The 20,847-nt window shown below is 35.4% G+C and overlaps 1 protein-coding gene and 1 long non-coding RNA gene across 2 annotated transcripts; one reads left to right on the top strand and one right to left on the bottom strand.

The window, feature by feature from the left end:
* The first annotated feature begins 8,588 nt into the window (after nucleotides 1-8,588).
* On the top strand, nucleotides 8,589-16,478 carry LOC112707563 (serrate RNA effector molecule). The gene is made up of 12 exons (XM_025759348.3): nucleotides 8,589-9,364; nucleotides 11,142-11,266; nucleotides 11,830-11,881; nucleotides 12,501-12,575; nucleotides 12,683-12,757; nucleotides 12,871-12,918; nucleotides 13,099-13,167; nucleotides 13,260-14,060; nucleotides 14,147-14,192; nucleotides 15,056-15,321; nucleotides 15,440-15,619; nucleotides 16,007-16,478. The coding sequence occupies exons 1-12, from the start codon at nucleotides 8,901-8,903 to the stop codon at nucleotides 16,065-16,067; spliced, it is 2,262 nt and encodes a 753-aa protein (XP_025615133.1). The 5' UTR covers nucleotides 8,589-8,900; the 3' UTR covers nucleotides 16,068-16,478.
* Nucleotides 16,479-18,201: 1,723 nt separating this feature from the next.
* Nucleotides 18,202-18,694, bottom strand: LOC112707562 (uncharacterized). Its single transcript, XR_003156104.2, has 3 exons — nucleotides 18,557-18,694; nucleotides 18,340-18,398; nucleotides 18,202-18,248 (listed from the first exon to the last, which is right to left on the bottom strand). It is a non-coding gene; the product is annotated as an uncharacterized lncRNA (long non-coding RNA).
* Between the last annotated feature and the right edge of the window lie 2,153 nt (nucleotides 18,695-20,847).

Below are 20,847 nucleotides of genomic sequence, written 5' to 3'. Positions count from 1 at the left end.
CATTCAAATTTTATGAATCATATCATAACTCAATTTGAAAACAGAATCAATTAGAATCTCATCCAAATTTAGAAATAGAATAACTAATTATTCTCAAATCTCATTTAATATTCTCAATTATCATTATTATAATTTGTTACCATTATTATAATGAACTGTGAATGACCTAAGAAACTCATTTCTTCATTCATTCAATTCCCTTGGCCAATGTTTTATTCATCTCATTATAATCATAGAGCTCAAACTCTTTACCGAGAGTTGACGAATTTCTTATTAACTGATCATTAATTCTACAAGTATTTAATCATACCCAATATCCATTCAACTAGCACCCTAGGATATTAGGTGTCCGGAATAAAAGTATAATAAATACGTTGTTAATTACTATGATAATCGCAGGTCAAAGGTAACTCTATTACTATGTTCATCTTGAGAATATCCTATTGACAAATATGCGGTAATTATAACCATTAGAAATTCTCAGAGTAAGTCAGTTCAATGGTCATATCCCTATATGCACCATCTATATATATAATTTAATAAATGAGATCTATTAATCTTCATCCAACGAAGACCATTATATATATATATTGATTGATCTTTCCGGATTATTAATGTCCTTTTTAATAATCCTATGACCAAGAACAATTTAGATTAAATTATAAAAGATTTATCTCTCAATATTATGATCACTATCACAATGATAAATCTCTAAATTTAATTAAGGACCTTATTATATTAACATTTTAATATAATAACAATAACAAATTATTTGACACATATTGATTGGATTGTGGTCATACTATTTATTCCCAACAGATTGATTCTTTTGTTAATCTCGACGCTACAATCCTCTGTTGCGTTATTATCCAAAATTTTCACCATAAAAGATTCATTTCATCTGTTGTAGGAGTAGTTTTGGATTCCATGACAAGTTTTAAAGGTACATGTTGAGTTATGGAAGATAAAAAAAGTGAGTTGAGGTTGAGGGTGGGGATAGTTTGAAAATTTTATTAAAAAAATCAACAAAAAATTAGGGTTTTGATATTTTTGTCATACGGAACTCATCTTCCATGGGTACATCGTTAATTTCCTTAGTTTATGGGTACTTTTGTCAGCGTTCGTAAATTTCATGGGTACTTTTGGTAATTTTTCCTTCTCCAAAATATATATATATATATATATATATATATATATATATATATATATATATATATATATATAACACTAGTAAATATATGTATTAACTCTATTATTATAGTGAGATAATTATAATAGTGAATATTAATATTAGAATTTTTTATTTTAAATTTATTATTTATTTATTTATTTATGTTACAACATATTATCAGCATGAGATTCCGAACAAAATTTAAGAAGACTTAAGGTAATAAATTTTTATTATGTCAAAGTTCTCTCATCTTAAATTTAATACTCTTGATATATCTGGAAATAACTATTTATCATAGATACTAGATATATGTTTGATCAATTTATATACAGTAGTTTTAATTCCTTAGCGTGTCTCACGAAGTTCGGGAAGTATTTCTTGTAAACTCCTCTCTAAACCTCTCCTAGGTGATAACTTCATCTCCATTCCCTTATTGCAGCAGACGGTGAGCTCCCTACCACCAGTGTTGTGCTTCACTATTCAACTGAAATGCAACAAATTCTACTAACTGATCTTCCAGTATATGTTGTGCTTGCATTGCCCTTTTTATCGTCTCGAACCAATAATCGGATTCCATAGAATTAGTTGAACCCTTGAAAATCGAGGGGGTTGACCTTTAGAAAGATTGGCAATGTCATCGGACCTCTTTCAGCTGAGTTTTCTCCAGCTCCACTACCATTTCCATTCGTTCTCTCCATGGCCTGGTTAGTAGCCACAGTATCCGCGTGCATAGTGTTCACAAGAGTGGTCATAGCAGCGAAGAGCGTGGCTTGGTTATCATCGTTGCGTCTCCCTCATTCTCTCCCTGCATACGGGTTCAACCATGTATACGAGTCGTCGTTCGAGTCCTGTCCACACCAAACAAGTGATATCAAGGTAATCAGTCTTAATATCTCAAGTTAAGTGCTTCAAATTTTCAAAAATATACTCATAAACTTCATGCTAAACACATCAATTAGATATCCTAACAAGTACAGACACAATTTAAAGTATGCATTGAAGCATAAATAATCCATCCCTCAAACTCACGAGGACGAACCGTTCTGATACTATAATATTATATCTAAATTTTTAAATTAAGATTCTAAATTTTTCTACCCACGACGGCTCATGTTTAATAAATTGTTTATTTAATTTTCATTAAATTGGAGTTTTACAAAATTAGATTCCTTCAAATTTTGAATGTCAACTCTATGAAATTTTTTATAGATTTAAATAACAATATATATATATATATATATATATATATATATATATATATATATATTTCATCCAAATATAATTTACGGGAAAAAAAATTTATACATTCATGACCATTTATTATAAACCATAATAAAATTGTATTAGAAAATAAAAAAGTAGTCTACTTAAATTATACCTCTTTTTATTTGATTCAATTATTTTTTTAAATAGATTTAATATTCATATAAAAAAATATATTAATTGATTCACTCTATATAAATTTTCATTGAATTAATCTAATTATTATTCTTGGTTTTGTTTTTTCGCCGCTGAATTATCAAAACAACATGCCAAAAAAGTTATAAAATCCACCATTTTCGCCCCTAAAATTTTATCATTGTTGGATCAAAAAATTAAACTCAAATCATGTTTGCAATCAAAATATACCTTAGCCATTTTGTAGTATTTACATCATTGTGCGACTTTTTACAAAGTACTTTAATCTTATTGAATTTTTTTCATGGAGTAGATTCATGAGTTTATTTTTTTTAAAGGATATTTTTTATCCTTATTAATTGATTCATATAAAAAATACATTAAGTGATTCACTCCATATAAATTCTTATTGAATCTAACTTAATTACTATTCTTGTTTTTGTTTTTTCGTCGCTAAATTATTAAATTAGTGTGCCAAAAAGATTTTAAAATCCACCATTTTTGCCTATAAAATTTTATCACTGTTAGGTCAAAAATTCAAACTCAAATCACATTTACTGTCAAAATATATCTTAGACATTTTTTACAATTTGTATCTTTGCGCAAATTTTTACAAGGTGCTTTAATTTTTTTGAAATTTTTTTGTGACTTAGTTTCATGAGTTTGATTTTTTTTTTCTTTCTGGGTTTTTAAAGGATATTTCTTATCCTTATTAATTAATTCACTCCATATAAATTTTTATTCAATCTAGTCTAACTACTATCTCTTTTTTGTTTTTCACCACGGAATTATCAAATTAGTGTGCCAAAAAGATTTTAAAATCTACCATTTTCATCTCTAAAAATTATTACTATTGAGTCAAAAGAATCAAACTCAAATTACGTTTACAGTTAAAATATATCTTAGCTATTTGTAACGATTTGTATCGTCATATGAATTTTCATAAGGTACTTTAATTTTATTGATTTTTTTTATGGCTTAGATTCTTGACTTTAATTTTTTTCTGATTTTTTAAAAGATATTTTTTATTTTTATTAATTAATTCATAAAAAAATATATTAATTGATTCACTCCATTTAAATTTTTATTAAATCTAATTTAATCATTATTCCTATTTTTATTTTTTCGTCGCTAAATTATTAAAACTGTGTGTCAAAAGAGTTATAATAAGTACTATTTTCGTTCCTAAACTTTTATTACCGCTGGATCAAAAAATAAACTTAAATTCCGTTTGCAATCAAAATATATATAGATGTGGCATTCGAACTATATATATTCCCTGCTATACTAGATATAAAAAAACACAGATGCTTGTTACGTTTGAAGTATATCGCCGTTTTCAACTTTTAATTTGTTTTTGTTTTATTTTTTAAAAAACTTTTGTTTCCAGTTTTTTATTTATTTTCTTTTAAATTTTTTGTGGCTGAAAATCTGGAGCATATTAAAAAAATTAGATGGGCTGAGAAATTTAAAAAATTATAAAATGAGGCATTTTTGAAAACCATTATAATTTATAAATTACGTTTTATCATGGTTTAATAATTTAGTTTAATTAATTAAAATTAAAAAATAATTTATCACAAATAAATTACGTTTTATCTTAACTCAGTCTGCAAAATTAAAGTTGGCCAAAGAATATTACACATGGCCAAAGAATATTCACACACACATATATATAAAAACAAAATTCTGTCTTTTCATAAACTTCTAAGAGGACTAAAAAAATAAGTTATGTGGAGAGAAAGCAAAGTACATATATATACATCACTGTACAACAAAATAATCCAGTAACCATTTCGCTTCAAGAGTCCATACGCCTAACGAGATACCTCTCGACCTGCATCTGAAAAATAATAACATAGTATGGGCTGAGAACCAGAGGTTCTCAGCATGGTAAATGTGCCACACACATAATATATAAGGTCCTGGGAATGTCCGAGGCAATCCTAGAACACCGACACTCAGATTATAGAGCTTATAGTATTAAACAGAAGCCATAAAATGTGATTTTCTAAGAGTATCTAAACCTAACTTAACTTAATCTTAAATCTAACTCCCATGCTGCCATTCCTCTATACTTCCATCTCCGTCAGCATTTCATAGACAAATAAATAGATAAAAGCAAACACAATAAGGTTACAAGTACTGCAGATAGCAAATATACAGTTAATATAGTAAAGGCACTTAGGCAAACCTAGTTAGAGCACAAACAAGTAATTTAAGTAATATGCACATGATGCATGTCTGTCCTATGGCTAATGAACTCATCTATCGGTTATACAGCCAACCCAACAAGTCCGGTTTGCTAAACCATTGGACTGTCCTCCGACGTGCATCCCCATGAGTCTATGCATAGCTTTTTTCTCATATATATATCAAATCGCTCAATGGGGGTACTATTCCCGGGAATTTATAAGTGTCCAATCACCCTTACGTCATAGGGTCAACAGAGTATCGAGTTTTCAACTTGGTACACGTGGTGGCACGCCACGGTACTTTATCCAGATAATCTCCTATCTCAGATAATTTAATCATTCAAGCCAAGTATCATACATGATCATTCATTTGATTATCAAGCCAAGTAACATACATGATCAGCCGTAACATTTCATAATCAATTCATCACTTTTCAACTTTACTTCATCTCCAAGTTATCCCCATTTCCTAACTTCATTTGATTATCAGGTTTAACACTATTATTAATGACTAAAGAAATGAAAATAGAGGTTTAGAAGCCTGAAGTGCGGTTTAAAATTCTGAAAACCATGTTTGCTGAAATAGGGGCCACGCGTACGCGTGGGAATGTAAAAATGCAGCTCGCACGTGCGCCCCTTTGTCATACGTACGCGTATACAAATTTTTCATGTTACGCGTACACGTGGGCCACGCGTACACGTGGACATGCTTACTAGCTCATTACGTATAGGCATAGAACCAATCGCGTACGCATCGTCAAAATTTCATGCCATACGTACCCATAAGCCACACGTATGCGTGGATGTGCATTTTTAAAAAAAATCAGATTCAGTAGCAAGATGCAAAATTGAAGAAGGAAATCAGTTTTGAGTTCAAATATTCCAACACCCATAATTTCTTCAATTTAAAATATTTTTCACCCATTCTTCGAATGACATAAACTTTATGAACCCAACTTTTATTTAAAACAAGTTGGAATCAATTTGGAGTTCTGGAAGCCAAGTTATAACTCGCCGAAGTTCGGTCCAAAACCAAAATTTTGCAAACAATTCCAAATCTCATTTTCATTCAATAATTCCATTCCTTTCACCACTAAACCTGCATTCTTTAATACAATATACCCCCTTTCTCATTATTTTAACAATCAACACAATAACTATACCTCAAATTAATAATAATACACTTACAGTATTCAAATCCATCAACCAAAATCAACCAAGAACCATAATTTACAAATCCTAAGCTTATAACACAATAGGGCCTTCCTTATCATCACAACAGCCACCACAACAAATATACCTCAAATCAATATTTCTCCAAACCATCAATTAATCAACCAACACCAAGCCAAACATGTTTTCTCACAATATACTAACAATATATATATGCACATGCATTTCAATCTATCCTACAGTCATATACCCTAAGTTTTCACATAACATTATATATTAAATGCAAGAAACATAAACCATACCTTAGCTGATTTCTTCATAATGATCAAGGCAACTTATTAAAACCAATCACATCCCCAAAAATCTCAACAAAACTCTAGTGTTTAGCTTCCTCCAAGTTCCAATATCCACAATTTCAAGTTCCAATTATTTATTCACAACCTAATACACATTCATAACACATATATACCCAATTTAATTCCCAAAACACAAATTCATAATATTTAGTTAGAATTATTATATCCTCACCTTACCCAAGCTTCACATAAGCAAGAGTGAACGTTTTCCTCAAACTAATTGGATCCTAAAACATCAAAAAGTAAAGAAATTCAACACTTGTATAATACTTTCAAAAATTGGGGGAAAGGAGTGGCTAAGAGTAATTAATGACTTACCTATGAAAATTCCGATAGAAACGTAGAGCTCGATGCAGTGGTCGCGTGGCTGCAAACGATTCGACAATTGAAACTCAGACGGAGAAGTTACGGGATTTTGAAATCACCGTAAGGGTTGGAAGTGTTTTTTTTCGTTCTTCACTTCCCTTTGCTTGGTGCAATGTGAATAAAGGAAGAAAGGGGAAATGTTTGGATTCGTTTAGTGTCCTTTTGGGCTGGTTTGGGCCTACGGGCCTGGTTCGGCCCGTTTGGTCTAATTTTGGACCGATTTTTTTCAAAATTAGTGTCAAAATTCTTGTTTAGATGAGCTCTATCCTAATTTGATATAATATTTGCAATTTTATTTTTTTTATTAAAAACTAATTTATTGACTAATTATTTACTAATCTAACGGGATTTACATTAGTGATTATTTCAAGTTTTTATAAGAGGAAGATTGTGAGTAAAGACTCACTTTCTTCACTACATACATAACTTTTACATATATATTATATAATATATTAGGAGTGCGGATAGGGTAGGATAGGATATACCCTAAACCCGTACCCTACCCGCAGTGGGTAGGATACACAACCCTACCCGAATAGATTGGTCTGGGTTGGGTACCCGCGGGTAGAGTATACATTGCCAGCTCTTCTTTGATCCCAAAACAAAGAAGAAAAATTGATATAGGTAGGGAAATGAAAGAAACTATGTCATCCACCATGAAAGTGTCAACATCTAAAGTGGAGAAACGTATAACCCCAAAAGCTATAAACAATGAAACTTGCAATCCAATAGATTCTAAGTGACACAAGATGATTAACAGCTTCAAATATCTTCTTATGGATGATCATGATTGCAAGCACAATTTGTTTTATTGCCTGAACCAACCAAAACACTCCATCAAGTACCTTCCATGGAGCCTGAATTATAGAACTGTTGAACACTAAACTGGAAGCAACAATGAAAAGTGCAGCCAAAACAGATGTTGCAATGAGAGTTAGCTTGAACCATAAGGTTGTTATTTTGGTGAAATTCCTGTTGTTTCTGATAAGGGGCTTGTTGAGCTCATTATTATGGTGGTTATTGTGGCCGTTGGAAGTGATGCTGTTGCTGCTGTTGTTGTTGCCATTTGAAAATAACCTTTGGTAAAGCTTTATTATGGCAAACACATAGAAGGTGAACAAGAGAAGAACATCAATAGCAGAAAACAAAGCTCTTTGAGGACATGGTGAAAGGAACACATACTTAAGCGAGATCCTGGCAGCGACACCAACCTCTCACAGCAGCGATTACACTGTGAACGAAAACGACTACCTCACCTCAACAACTGGCGACGCCACGCCGGAGCAGCTGGCTCCGAAATTCGCCAACTCTTTCCTCTCGGAAACATGGATCCTGATGCGGCGCAACTTCATCAACATCCGAAGACCCCAGAGCTGTTCTTGTCGCGCCTCATGGTACTTACCATCATGGGCTTCGTGATGGCCACATTGTTCCACAACCCCAAACAGAATCTCCAGGGAATCACCAACCGCCTTAACTTCTTCATTTTCACCGTCTGCCTCTTCTTCTTCTTCTCCTCAAACGATGTCGTCCCTGCCTTCATCCAAGAATGCTTCATCTTCATCAGAGAAACCTCTCACAATGCCTATAGAACCTCTTCCTATACCATCGCCGGCTTAATCACTCACATGCCTTTTCTTCTCCTCCAAGCTTTCATTTACGCCGCGATTGTTTTGGTAATGGCGTCGTTTGAAGTATAAGGACCAATTTGTCCATTAACAATTTGTTTCCCATCCACATCATTAACTAAAATGGACAGCTCAGTCTCTACCTTCCAGATCAGCATTTTTCATTACCGTTTTGAGCTCAAACTCGACAAAAAGGTATAATTATCATGCATTTTATAAAGTGAGAAATTTAAATGTATTTTTTAATTTTAAAAGACAAAAATATCCATATTTAAAAAAATTAAAAACTTATTTGTCCTTTAGTCTAAATTTTTTAGCCCAATATTACTCTTAATTTTTTCGGCTGCGAAAATGGGATGAGACGATGATTCGAGGCAAAGCAGGGCGGCCCGCTTCACATTCTAATAGGCGTGAACAGAAAACACTGCACGCATATAACATTATCAGACACACAGCACACAACCACTCTCAATATACAAAATCTGCTCATAACGAAACGCAGACACATTAGAGAAAACATAAGGGGCAAGCTAGATTTTGATTATACAGGCAGAACCACTTCTCCTCCTTCACTTTTCTTATTTCCCCTTTCGGTTAGGGTTTTCGAATTTCCATGGCAGAAGTCATCAACATGCCCTCCGATTCCGTCGACAAATCCCCTTCCTCCTCTGCTCCACCTCCGCCTCCTCCACCTCCTCCTGCTCCTCCCTCTTCCTCCACTTCCGCCTCTGCCTCCGTTTCCGCGCCCGCCAATGACGATCTACCACCTCCACCTCCCCCGCCGCCGCATTCCTCCACCCGGAGGAGGGACAGGGACAGGAGGGATGATAGGGATTTTGATCGCCACTCTCACCGTCGTGGTGGCGCTGGCGGTGCCGGCGACTACTACGACCGGAACATGTCTCCCCCGCCGCCCCCTCCCAGGGACAGGGATAGAGACAGGGACTTCAAGCGCCGTCGCAGCCCCAGCCCTCCCCACCGCGACCGCCGCTATTCTCCCGCCTCGCGTCGCTCCCCTCCGCCGTATAAGCGATCCAGGAGGGGTAGTCCTCGTGGTGGTTATGGTCCCGATGACAGGTGATGCAATTTCGTTTCTTGTTTCTTTAATTTCTTGTTTTCCCTTTTCTTAGTCTATTATTTTGGGTTGTTGAACTGCGTTAACATGAAATCGTAACTTGCTAGGATTTCAGCTTCAAATTGTTTGTTTAGGGGATTTGGTATCTAGTCTCTATTATGTTATTTGTTATTGCAGATCTGTTATATTTGAAATTTGGGCCATTGGTTAAAGACCTTAGTATTATTTGCGGTAGCAAATCTTTATCGCTTTTCATTTTCATTTTCATTTTCATTTTTTTGAACCATTTTGTTTTGTATGTCTGGATGGTTCGTTTGCCTTAAAAACCCAAGAGGGGGGAGTTTTAAGGGTTTATTTGTGAGCTGGGTTTTGGAGCGATGGGGAAGGGAAGGGAAAGCTGGTTTTGGAGCTATGGGAAGGAGAGGGAAGGCTTGCAGTGAAAATGTTATATTACATACAAACTCTCTATTTCACTCTCTTATCCTCCAAACTCACAAACAACCTTTAAGTCATTATGGAGGAAGTTTTATCAGAGTCAAATGTTAATGGTCCATTTCACCTTAGGTGGTCTGCATAATAAATTACTATTAATGTGCGTACCATTTGTTTTATTTTCTATTTTTCATATTCATTTTTTAAAAGAAGTATTTGGTTAGATTTTGAAGGAAACATGCTCATGAAAATATTTTCAGAGAGATGGCTAAATTTGAAGATGCTCAGACTCGGTTCACAGTTTTAGCATCTTCTTTGTTATTCGTGGGGAACATTCAGTTCAAAATGTGGTGGCATAGTGGTAAAGGTGATAAGCTTCCTTTTCTTAATTTCGTTGGTCTGGGTTTGAACCGGGGCAATTCTGAACCATATTTATTTCTTTTCCATTCCATGCGCCACACAGTCACAGCCTGCGTAATTTAATTAAAAATAAAATCCCCAAGTTGCATGGCACTAGATTTGAACTTGAGTCCACCCACATCTATACAATAATAACTGCATTCAATTCTGAAACAGGCATACCAAATGTATTTGGCCGCTTTTTTGTTCTAAACAGAATCTACTTTCATAAATATCTCGCATGCATTTCCTAAAATTTAAAAATCTGAAATTGGAAATTCTTTTCTTCAAAAAACAGCTAAACACAAGTTTTAATTTTTAAGCTTGGGCTGAGTTTCAAGTTTTAAGCATGGGCTGGTTTTGGTGCAAATCTACCAAACAAAAACTCTAATTGACAGAGGAGATTGGTGAAAGTGTGAATGAGTGTAAAAACAGGGAAGTTCATGAATGAGTGCTGCCACAAGAGAGAGATAAAGTATAGGAGAGGGGAATGATTTACTACCTAAAAGTTGGTAGAATTTCATTACCCGCAGTTTTTTTAACTTTCTTGCTATTTTTTTCCTTCCGTGTGTGTGTGCGTGTGTGTGTACACTGTACAAGAGATAGAGGGGGAGGGGGGGGGGATAGAGATGGAGGGAGAGATTGAGAGAAGGGAATATGGATTGTAATTGTAGCTCAACTTTGTGCACATGAATTATTATATATGGAGAATTTGCTGCTGCATATTTCGATCATATTAGTTTTCATATAGGACATGGTATGATATTGGTTTATTCTGTTGTAATGGAAAAGTCCTTTTGATTGCATGGTTAACATGTTTGTCTTTCTTTGTTCTAGTTGTATCGCTACTTTGCTCCTATAGTTCTCTATCATCCGTTTGTTAATCTATGTTATTCAGAACATTTTGTCGTTAATTTTATTTTTTGAATTTACAATCTGATTATGCAGGTTTGGGTATGATTATTATGGCGGCTACGAAAGGGGCGTGGGTGGAAGATCTGGTTATGCTGATGATAAGTCTTATGGCAGGTTTGGACACCGTCCTGCTGGGGGATATCAAAATGGGATTTCTGGTATGTTAGTAGAAGCTAATACATAGGGCTTTTCCTATATTACACAATCTTATTTTATGTGTAGTATTATTTCCTGTCTTTCTTCCCCGATTTATGTAATTATAAATATCATAACTCTTTTCCTCTTGCATTCTGACAAGCAAATATGTACATATAGTAACTTCTTAGAGATGTTGAAAGATTGAAAAGCTACGCCTCATAGGATTTTATGGTTTCTTCATTGCATGTTATCTGTTGTGTATTTGTGATGTTATTACTTCCGATTTTGTAAGTACATGGGATGAGTACAGAGCAAGGTGAGGCAAGACCAATTCAATCCTTAAAGCATAAAATATACATCATTCCTGATTTTGCAACTCATTTTAATCAAGACTAATAATGTGGATCAAGAAAACATAAAGATAATCTGATAAATATTCTGTCAAAATTTTGGTACCGTAAATATCATGTTCTACAAAAGTGATCATACACGGTATGATATAATTCAACTTCCAACCTTATATTTTTGGGGTGAAGCCTACTCACTGTTTGTATGTTGTTTGTTGGTGCTTTGCTCTTTGCAGATATGGAAACCAATCGTAGTTATGCAGACATGCCAAGTGGTGGTGCACAAAGGTCAGCTTCGTAATGTGCCCTTTTTAACTACATCATAAATGAATAAAAATCATCTGCTACGTGTCTGTGTTTCTTGTTCAACATAGATGAGGAATTTTATGAGTGGAATGTACTTGAGTAAGGAAGTATAGCAAACCTCCAAATGCTCTAACAAGGCATGCGTTTTCAGGAAATTGAACTTTCATTTTAAAGGTTTTGCATAATCTTTATTCTGTGACGGCCCTAGTGGTCGCTGCAAATTCTAATAATATAGGACTGCTTAGCTGCAAAAACAGATGTAATTACAAAGATCAATACCATTAACAAAGGAAATTTAAGAAAGAAGCTATGCTGTTTGAAGTCAAACAAAATAGAAATATTGCACAAACCTGCAACATAATACATAAAAGATGTCATTGTTGTGAATCCTGTGAAGCATAGCTGTCCACATAAAAGATGTCCTACGGAGAAATGTCAATAGGTTTGTCAAGATGGAAAGAGGTGGTATTTGAGGAATGAGTTAGAAATTGGAATTTCTTTTCAAGTTCAACCTATGGAGGTTGGCTGAAAAATTATCATATGTTGTATGTTGTGTGTGTGACACGCATTTGTTTAAATGTTGTTAACGCATTTGTTCCAGAGAAGGGTTGATGTCCTATAAGCAATTCATCCAGGAGCTTGAGGATGATATACTGCCAGCCGAGGCAGAGCGTAGGTTAGTCCTTGAAAGTTGTGTCCTCTGCATAATTATAACATAAGAATTTGGAGATATTCATTGACAAATGAGTTTTTGAATTGAATTTCCTTTTCTTTATTGGGAAGATATCAAGAGTACAGATCAGAATACATTTCTACCCAAAAGCGAGCTTATTTCAATGCACATAAGGATGAGGACTGGTTTGTTTCCTTTTCCGTTTAATATTCATTGTTCAATTTTTAAATGTTTATGAAATTGCTACTGTTCTGTTCTAGAAATCTTATGTTTTCCAATTTTTTACCTTTTGGTATAGGTTGAAAGATAAATATCATCCAACAAATTTACTCGCAGTCATCGAAAGGTGAGGTTTTTCATGGATATTGCAGACTATTGAAGAACTGAACATGTCCTCTCAAAATTGACTGATCATTTTCTTTCTCTTTCTTTTCCCCATTGAGGGATGGTTTCTCAATGGGCAAGTGGATTAAATGCGTTGAGACATTCAATTTTTAACAAACCTGTCTGGTTCATCATCTTTTAGGAGGAATGAAAATGCTCGACAGCTGGCAAAGAATTTTTTACTGGATCTGCAGAGTGGGACATTGGAACTGTATGCAATTATTATATCTCTCTTTCACGTGCCTGTCATTTGCATGGTGTCAATTCTTCCCATAATGTATATTTTGTTTGAAATCAATGCAGAAATCCTGGTTTAAATGCCTCCTCATCCAGCAAATCAGGACCAGCAAGTGAACCAAATTCAGAGGAGGAAACAGAGACTGGAGGTAAAAGAAGAAGACATGGTAGGGGATCTGATAAAGAAAATGATTTCTCAGCTGCTCCAAAGGCTCACCCTGTCAGTTCTGATCTTAGACGGATACAAACTGATATTCAACAAGCACAAGCACTTGTTCGTAAGCTTGACACAGAAAAAGGAATTGAAGACAATATTTTATGCAGCAGTAATCACAATAAAAATGATGACAAAGTTCACAGTGGCTCTGTAGGACCCATAATAATTATTCGGGGCCTGACATCTGTTAAAGGTTTAGAGGGTGTTGAGCTTTTGGACACACTTATTACATATCTATGGCGGATTCATGGTGTAGACTATTATGGTATGACTGAGACTAATGAGGCCAAGGGTTTTAGGCATGTGAGGGCAGAAGGAAATGGGCATGAAGAAACAGGCAGGTCAGGATCTGAATGGGAGAAGAAACTTGATTCATTTTGGCAGGGAAGGCTGAATGGTCAGGATCCCTTGGAAGTTATGACTGCTAAGGAGAAGATAGATGCTGCTGCAGTTGAGGTGTTGGATCCCTATGTGCGGAAAATTAGGGATGAAAAGTATGGATGGAAATATGGTTGTGGAGCTAAGAGCTGCACAAAGCTTTTTCATGCAGCAGAATTTGTGCACAAACATCTGAAGCTAAAACACCCAGAACTTGTTATGGAACAAACTTCAAAAGTGCGTGAGGATCTCTATTTTCAAAATTACATGAAGTAAGTTACTGAAGTTTCTGATGTTTTAAGGTTATAGTTGCAAGTGTTGGTGGAATATTACTGATAGTGTCCTTACTATGTTGTAGTGATCCAGATGCTCCTGGTGGAACGCCTATCATGCAGCAACCTCAGGTGGACTTATTTTTTTTCTTTCTCTGTTCAGTTTTTTACTTAAACTTTTTTTCCTAAAATACCCTTCACATATAATTCATAAAAAATATAGTTATATCTAAGACTTGAACACAAGACCACCTATTTAGAGTCTAAGGTACTTACCATCCTAAATAATTTCATTTGTTATTATTACTATTTGATAAATAAAATGGTACCAATAGGCACATTAGTGCCTATTTGTATCTAGATATATTGATTTATAAACTTAGTGATGATTAATAAGAGATGGAGGGAGTATTACGTAAGTTATTGCGTATCTTATAAAAACATCATTATGGTGTGTTGTGAAATCTTGATGGTGTTGAAGATTTGTATTTATATTTATATTTCCATAAAGTGAGGTTGATAACTAATCTTACTGATAAACAGCACATTGGAGAGTAGCTCCTTCATGAACAGGAAGGAATTCATCGATAATAAAATATTTAAGCATAAATTTAGTGTTGTGTAGATAATAGCTGCTCTCCCAAACATTTCCCTCTTCCTCTCAATTCACCTTACCTTGCAACTACTTTCCCTCTTATAGTCACTCATTTCTAATCACTGAATTACCTCTCATTTACTTGCTATTTTAAAGTTATAATATTCTCTCTATAGTTCACTCTGTTGTCCACCCATGTGGGTTGATCATCTACATCATATCCCCTTCCAAGTAGCTTACACACTAATAATAGGCGACTATCAGAAGTGTTGGGAATTTTCTCTGTCTATATTTCATATAATCTGATGTTAGCAAACTTTAAGAATATAGTGGTAAAGGTTGGAGTTGTATTTGTAAACAATATCATATTCTTATGGACAATCTTTTGTTGTATTTGTAGAAGGACAGACCTTTAAAGCGAAGATTGGGATTGGAAGGCCGGTTGAGAGACGATCGTGGTAATCGTCGAGATCATGATCGGAATGACAGGATAAATGATGGAGATAGGCCTGAGAGTTCCCCCAGCCGGGAGAGGCAATCTAAAGCACTCGAGATGGGGAATCATGATGAAGCCATGTATGATACATTTGCTGGTCCTGGCGTACCTCCATTTGCTTCTGATATGCCGCCGCCTCCACCAGTGTTGATGCCTGTTCCTGGTGCTGGGTATGATTTTCAGTTTGATTATCTTTTCCCTTAATGTGTTCTTGATGCATTCTTTTGAAGTTTTGACTACTGAACACTTTTCCTATAGTGCTCACTAGCATAATTTGCAACTTTACAGGCCTTTGGGACCCTTTGTTCCTGCTCCACCAGAAGTTGCAATGCAGATGTTAAGAGAACAAGGAGGACCATCATACGATGCCCCGGGTAGGAAGATGCGCGCCGGCCATCCTATGGGTGGACCAGCACCAATAATTGCTGTTCCTCCAGCTTTCAGACAAGATCCTCGGCGGATGCGCAGGTAAATCTGCAGTATTTTCCCCCTTGCCGAAATATTTTAATATTTCCCCTATCTAATCTTTTTTCAAGTCCTCTCAAATGTGAGCTCTTATGTCTTTTAACCTGGCCCGATCATGCTCATTATTCTCACTTAAATTTAGTCCTTGGTGTCTATACTCCGATCAGTTGGAATAGCAACTTGAAGTTATTTATTTATTAATATTAATATTTTAACTGTTATTGGGTTATTCCTTCGCTTCAACTCCAAACTCGAAAAAACCCTTAGGGGACAGAAAGTTAGAAGGAATGCCTATATCAGTTGTCTATATTTGCTCAAAACTCAACCGATGTGACCAAATACTTGTTTGTTCTCCTTGTGTGGTATTCTTACCGGGCATTGGTGCTACAGCTATCAAGATCTTGATGCGCCGGAGGACGAGGTCACTGTGATAGACTATCGGAGTTTATGAGTGTCATCTGTTCCCTCTGAGATGGAGTTGGCAGGCAGACTAAACTGTTGAAAGATCTGATCGTGTACTTTGCTTTTTCGGCTAGAGTAACTGTTTGTCATTAATAATTGGATCAGGCTACTCTCTTCTGTGAATTTATCTGCTGAAAGAATTTAATCTCTTGTTTTGCGGAAATTTGTGCCCTGCTGCTGAAGTGACTTAAATTATTTTATCTGCGCTTTTGATGAGGATTAAGGATTTATAATATTGTTCTAGAGTTTAGATGTTTATTTCTTGAACGATATTATCCTGCTTTTTATGAATAGTTCGATACTTGTAAAATTGTTTTTCCATAGTTAAAATCTTTAGTGTGCGGTTTTATTTGTACATTCGCAATTTAAATCTGAGTTCTATATCCAGTTTAGAAAGAAATACCGTTTTATTTTATTTTTTTTGCTTGTTACTATTTTTGTATTAGTCTTTAGTTTAGTATTAATTTTTGGGACAAATGTTTATTTTTTAATAGAGGTGGACTAGTTTAGTTTGGTTAATTTTAAAGTTAGTAAATTTTATTATTACTTAACTAATTCATATAATGTTATACAGGTTTATAAGAATGAGAAGGAATGTACAATCCTAACCATTAGATCAGTTTGAGTAGTGGAACCAAATTTCAAACATTTTGTTCAAAATACTTGTATTTCTTAGGGTTAAGTATGATTTTAGTCTTCATGGTTTATGTTTAAAATTTTATTCGTTTTTAAGTTTTTTCTTTTTTTATATACAAAATCAATTCTAAGATTTAACTTAGTTTTAAAATTATTTTTTTTATTCATTTTTTAAAATTTTGAACTAAATTGTTCCTAACAAAATTATAAAATTAAAGAAAAAAAAATAAAAGACATTTTTGTCCTTGACCCTTTTTTCGCAGACATTTTCGTCCTCAAGCAATGGAAAATACATTAAAGTTTCTGACCCTTGAAAAACGTGGACATTTATGTCCTTCTGTTAAATTCGGCCGTTTGCACTGAACGGAAAAGGCTGAGCTGGCAGAGGTGGTGCTGAGGTGGCACGTAACGGAGGCCAAGTGGCATGGAGCATTTCGTAACAGGACGTATAAGTCTCTAGGGACGGAGTATTTCGTAACAGGACGTATAAGTCCCTGAAGACGAAAACGACGTCATTTCGTCTCCTCTCCCATCTGCCCTTTTCTTCTTCCTTGGTCCCTTTTCCCTTCCATTCTTCTTCCTCAGCCCCTGTCTCCATCACCGCTGCACAGCCGCGCCTCCGTCAGCCACCATCAACGCCGGCGACCTTCTCCTTCCTCTCTTTTCGCGTCTTCTTCCCTTTCTCACTCTCTTGCTCCCATTAGTGTCTCGCTCTTGCCAGCCTTCACCAAAGGTCAATTTGTCAAAAAACATTCCATGTGTCGAGGGATAACACTGGAGGGTCTAGACAAAGAATATAAAAATAAAGCTGAAGCAAAAGATATACTTCAAAAAGTAGTTATAGTTCTCTATCATTATCTAGTTGTTGTGCTTGTGCATTTGTTGCTGCCTTATCAGCTTCTTCCAAAACAAAGTTCTTCAATGAATCAACATCCCTTGAACCTAGCAATTCAAAAAACATGTAAACTTAAAATTCGATCTATTAATGCTCCCTCAAACGTTGGTTAACACATGAGGTGAGAGTGCAATGGGGAATAGATAATACAGGCATCCAGCAAGTAAAACAAATAAATAATTAAGTGGATAAATCAGTTAATAATTGATGGTGAAAATAGCCATGATGTTTTTCATTGTGTTAAAGAATACCTTTCTTCACTCATGGCTGCTTAGATAATTAGATAAAGTAGTAAAGAATCACACATAAATTATATCCAATAATCCAAGACCATTCAAAAATATTTTTCTCCATTCACGCACTTGTGTCTTGACAGTGTTGATACTCAATTAACTGTCAAATGCAATTCAAAATTTTACAAGAACAAAACATATCAATTATTGAACTCATAAATGTAGAAGCAGAGTGCAGAATAGACTCAAACATAGCATGAGATTTTAAGAAACATGCGACACTACATTATAAGCATATGCCACAAAGCTCCTTTGATGATCACCGCAATCCACTTCCCCAATCTTTATTTCATCAGTTCCTTCAATTGCTTTTCCCAAATCATCCCACAACGTTCCCAAGTTCTTACTGTAATAATAAGCATCATCATTTTACAGCTTAGAAATCATTCTTAGCTCAACAATATAAAAGTAGTTAAGTGAATGAATGAATCAATTACCAATGCTTGCACCAGGAAACGCAGAACTTGACAAACCACGCAGTGTCCTTCTCCTTGATCTATGAAGGGGAAAAAGTCAAAAAACATTCCATGTGAATCTCATTGAAATTTTCACTCCCCATGAGAAGAAAAGCAACATCCCAAAGGTCAATTTCAACGATTTTCTCGCAAAACAAACAAAAACAACATGGGAAAAAAAGAGGGAAAAAGAGTTCACCTTTACAATTATGCAAATTGAGGACCCTCAAGCATGTGAAACCATTGGCAATGACGTCGAGGTCAGAATCGGTGACGCTGGGATAGAACGACCGCGAAACGGACTGGGCAAGGTCCAATTCGAGCAAGCATGTGAAACCATCGCCAGGATCGAACGAAGTTCATCGTCAGTGAGAGTGTCATTTATGCAGAGGTTCGAGGATCCCGATTCGACACTGTTCATTATTGTTGGTGCGGAGGAAAACCCTAACCCCTCGAGACTTGAGACTAATTTTTACAGAGAGGCGGCGGCGCGGCGGTAGTGAGTCGCCGAGAAGGTTGTCGCGGACGAACGATGGGTGGAAGGAGGGTGAAGAGAGAGAGACTAATGGGAGTAAGGGAGTGAGAAAGGGAAGAAGAGGTGAAAAGAGAGGAAGGAGGAGGTCGCCGGCGTTGATAGTGGTTGATGGAGGCGCAGCTGTGCGGCGGTGATGGAGGCAGGGGCTGAGGAAGAAGAGGAAGGAAAAAGGGATGAAGGAAGAAGAAAAGGGCAGATGGGGAGGAGACGAAACGGCGTCGTTTTCATCTCCAGGGACTTATACGTCCTGTTACGAAATGCTCCGTCTCCAGGGACTTATACGTCCTGTTACAAAATGCTCCATGCCACCTGACCTCCGTTACGTGCCACCTCAGCGCCACCTCTGCCAGTTCAGCCTTTTTCGTTCAGTGCAAACGGCTGAATTCAACGGAAGGATATAAATGTCCACGTTTTTTAGGGATCAGGGGCTTTAATGTATTTTCCATTGCTTGAGGACGAAAATGTCCCCGAAAAAAAAGGTTAGGGACGAAAATGTCCTTTACTCAGAAAAAAAAAGAAGAAAAAGAAGTCAGGGACAGAGAAGAGAAGCAGTCACTCATTGGAAAGAGAGAGAAGAGAAGTGGTCACTGGAAAAGAGAGAGAGAAGCATGGGGAAGAGGAAGGTGGTGACGATGCTGACAAGAGAGAGAAGGAAGGTGGCGACGATGCCGATGAGGGAGATGTCTTCGCTGCTCCTTGCCGCTGTTCATGCTACTTGTCTCTGCTCTTCATCATTCACATTCTTGTTGTTTTGCAGTCTTTTTTTTTTTTTGCTCTTCATCACTCGTCACTCGACTTTACTTTTGTTCGTTTTACTTCTACTTCATTTCACTTTTGAATTAGGGTTTTAATTCTATTTTATTTTTAATTTTGTTGATTCTTTGACATTTGAAATGCAAATTTGTTAATTTTTTGGTACTGATTTCTACTTCTATTTTTTGTTTATTACATTATTTTTTCTTGCTGTCTTGTTGTCTTATTGTTGGTGTTTCTTGTTTATTTCTTCTGCTTCTGTTTTAAAACTTTTATTGTTGTTGTTGATGCTGCGAAAATTCTTTGTTGCTTAGGAAGCAAAAGTATAAATTTTGGATGAAGAAGAAGAAAAAAAAAGAGAAACCAAGCATTTTGGTGAAGAAAGTTGTTGGAGAAAGGTTGAATGGTATTTTGGTTAGATGGACGATTTTAAAACCAAGTTGAATCTTAGAGACAATTTTGTATGAAAAAAAAGGTTTAAGACGAATAAAACTTTTAGCGTCAATTATAGAGACCAAAATCATAATTAATCCAATTTCTTATTACTTCTTTGTTATACCTTTCAACAATTATTGTGGTTTAGGTGCAAATTAGTCATAAATAAAAGATTCTATCCAAAATTACCATTTTAATAACGCATATTGTTACTGTTTAATCACAAATATTTCTTATATTCCAACAAGACAGATTTAATACATACCTAAAACTAATTTGCTTCTCTCAAATAACAATTTTTTGCTTCTCATTGTTGTTGTACTTCCTTCTTCCTCCTATGCGATGAAGAGGGTGCAAGTGAAAGGCGGCACGGGGCGAGGTGGTAGTGGCTACAGGTGGAGGTGGGGAGAGTTAAGGTGGCTATAGATACAGGTGGGGTGAGATAGTATATTGCTCATACGAACTCATCTTTTATGAATATAATAACATCAATTCTTTTTTCTCCAGGATTAATTTGTCAAAACTTCATGATCATATATGGTAGTTTATTTAATATGAAACAAGTATACTTACACTTTCTAGTAAAAAAAAATCGAAATCTTTAAATCTGGATGTATTATTTTCTTGTTTGTGATGGTATAGTATAAATCAGTATACAAGAAAAGAGTTTCTATCAGAGAATGTTAACCGATTTAGAAAAGAATTATGTAGTAGAGAAAATCAAGAGGGGACTGTTTCTATTTATAAGCTACTGATGAAATGGAAAC

The sequence above is a fragment of the Arachis hypogaea genome, chromosome 8 (assembly GCF_003086295.3).
Source record: "Arachis hypogaea cultivar Tifrunner chromosome 8, arahy.Tifrunner.gnm2.J5K5, whole genome shotgun sequence".
Classification (NCBI taxonomy): domain Eukaryota; kingdom Viridiplantae; phylum Streptophyta; class Magnoliopsida; order Fabales; family Fabaceae; genus Arachis; species Arachis hypogaea.
Note: the sequence above shows the minus strand (reverse complement) of the source record. Positions and strands in the feature narration are given on the sequence as shown.

Excerpts from the sequence above, each read along its gene's own strand:
- LOC112707563 (XM_025759348.3), top strand. The coding sequence starts at position 8,901 with ATGGCAGAAGTCATCAACATGCCCTCCGATTCCGTCGACAAATCCCCT. Across the intron at positions 12,758-12,870 it reads GCACATAAGGATGAGGACTG|GTTGAAAGATAAATATCATC; the intron begins GTTTGTTTCCTT and ends CTTTTGGTATAG. Across the intron at positions 12,919-13,098 it reads TTACTCGCAGTCATCGAAAG|GAGGAATGAAAATGCTCGAC; the intron begins GTGAGGTTTTTC and ends ATCATCTTTTAG.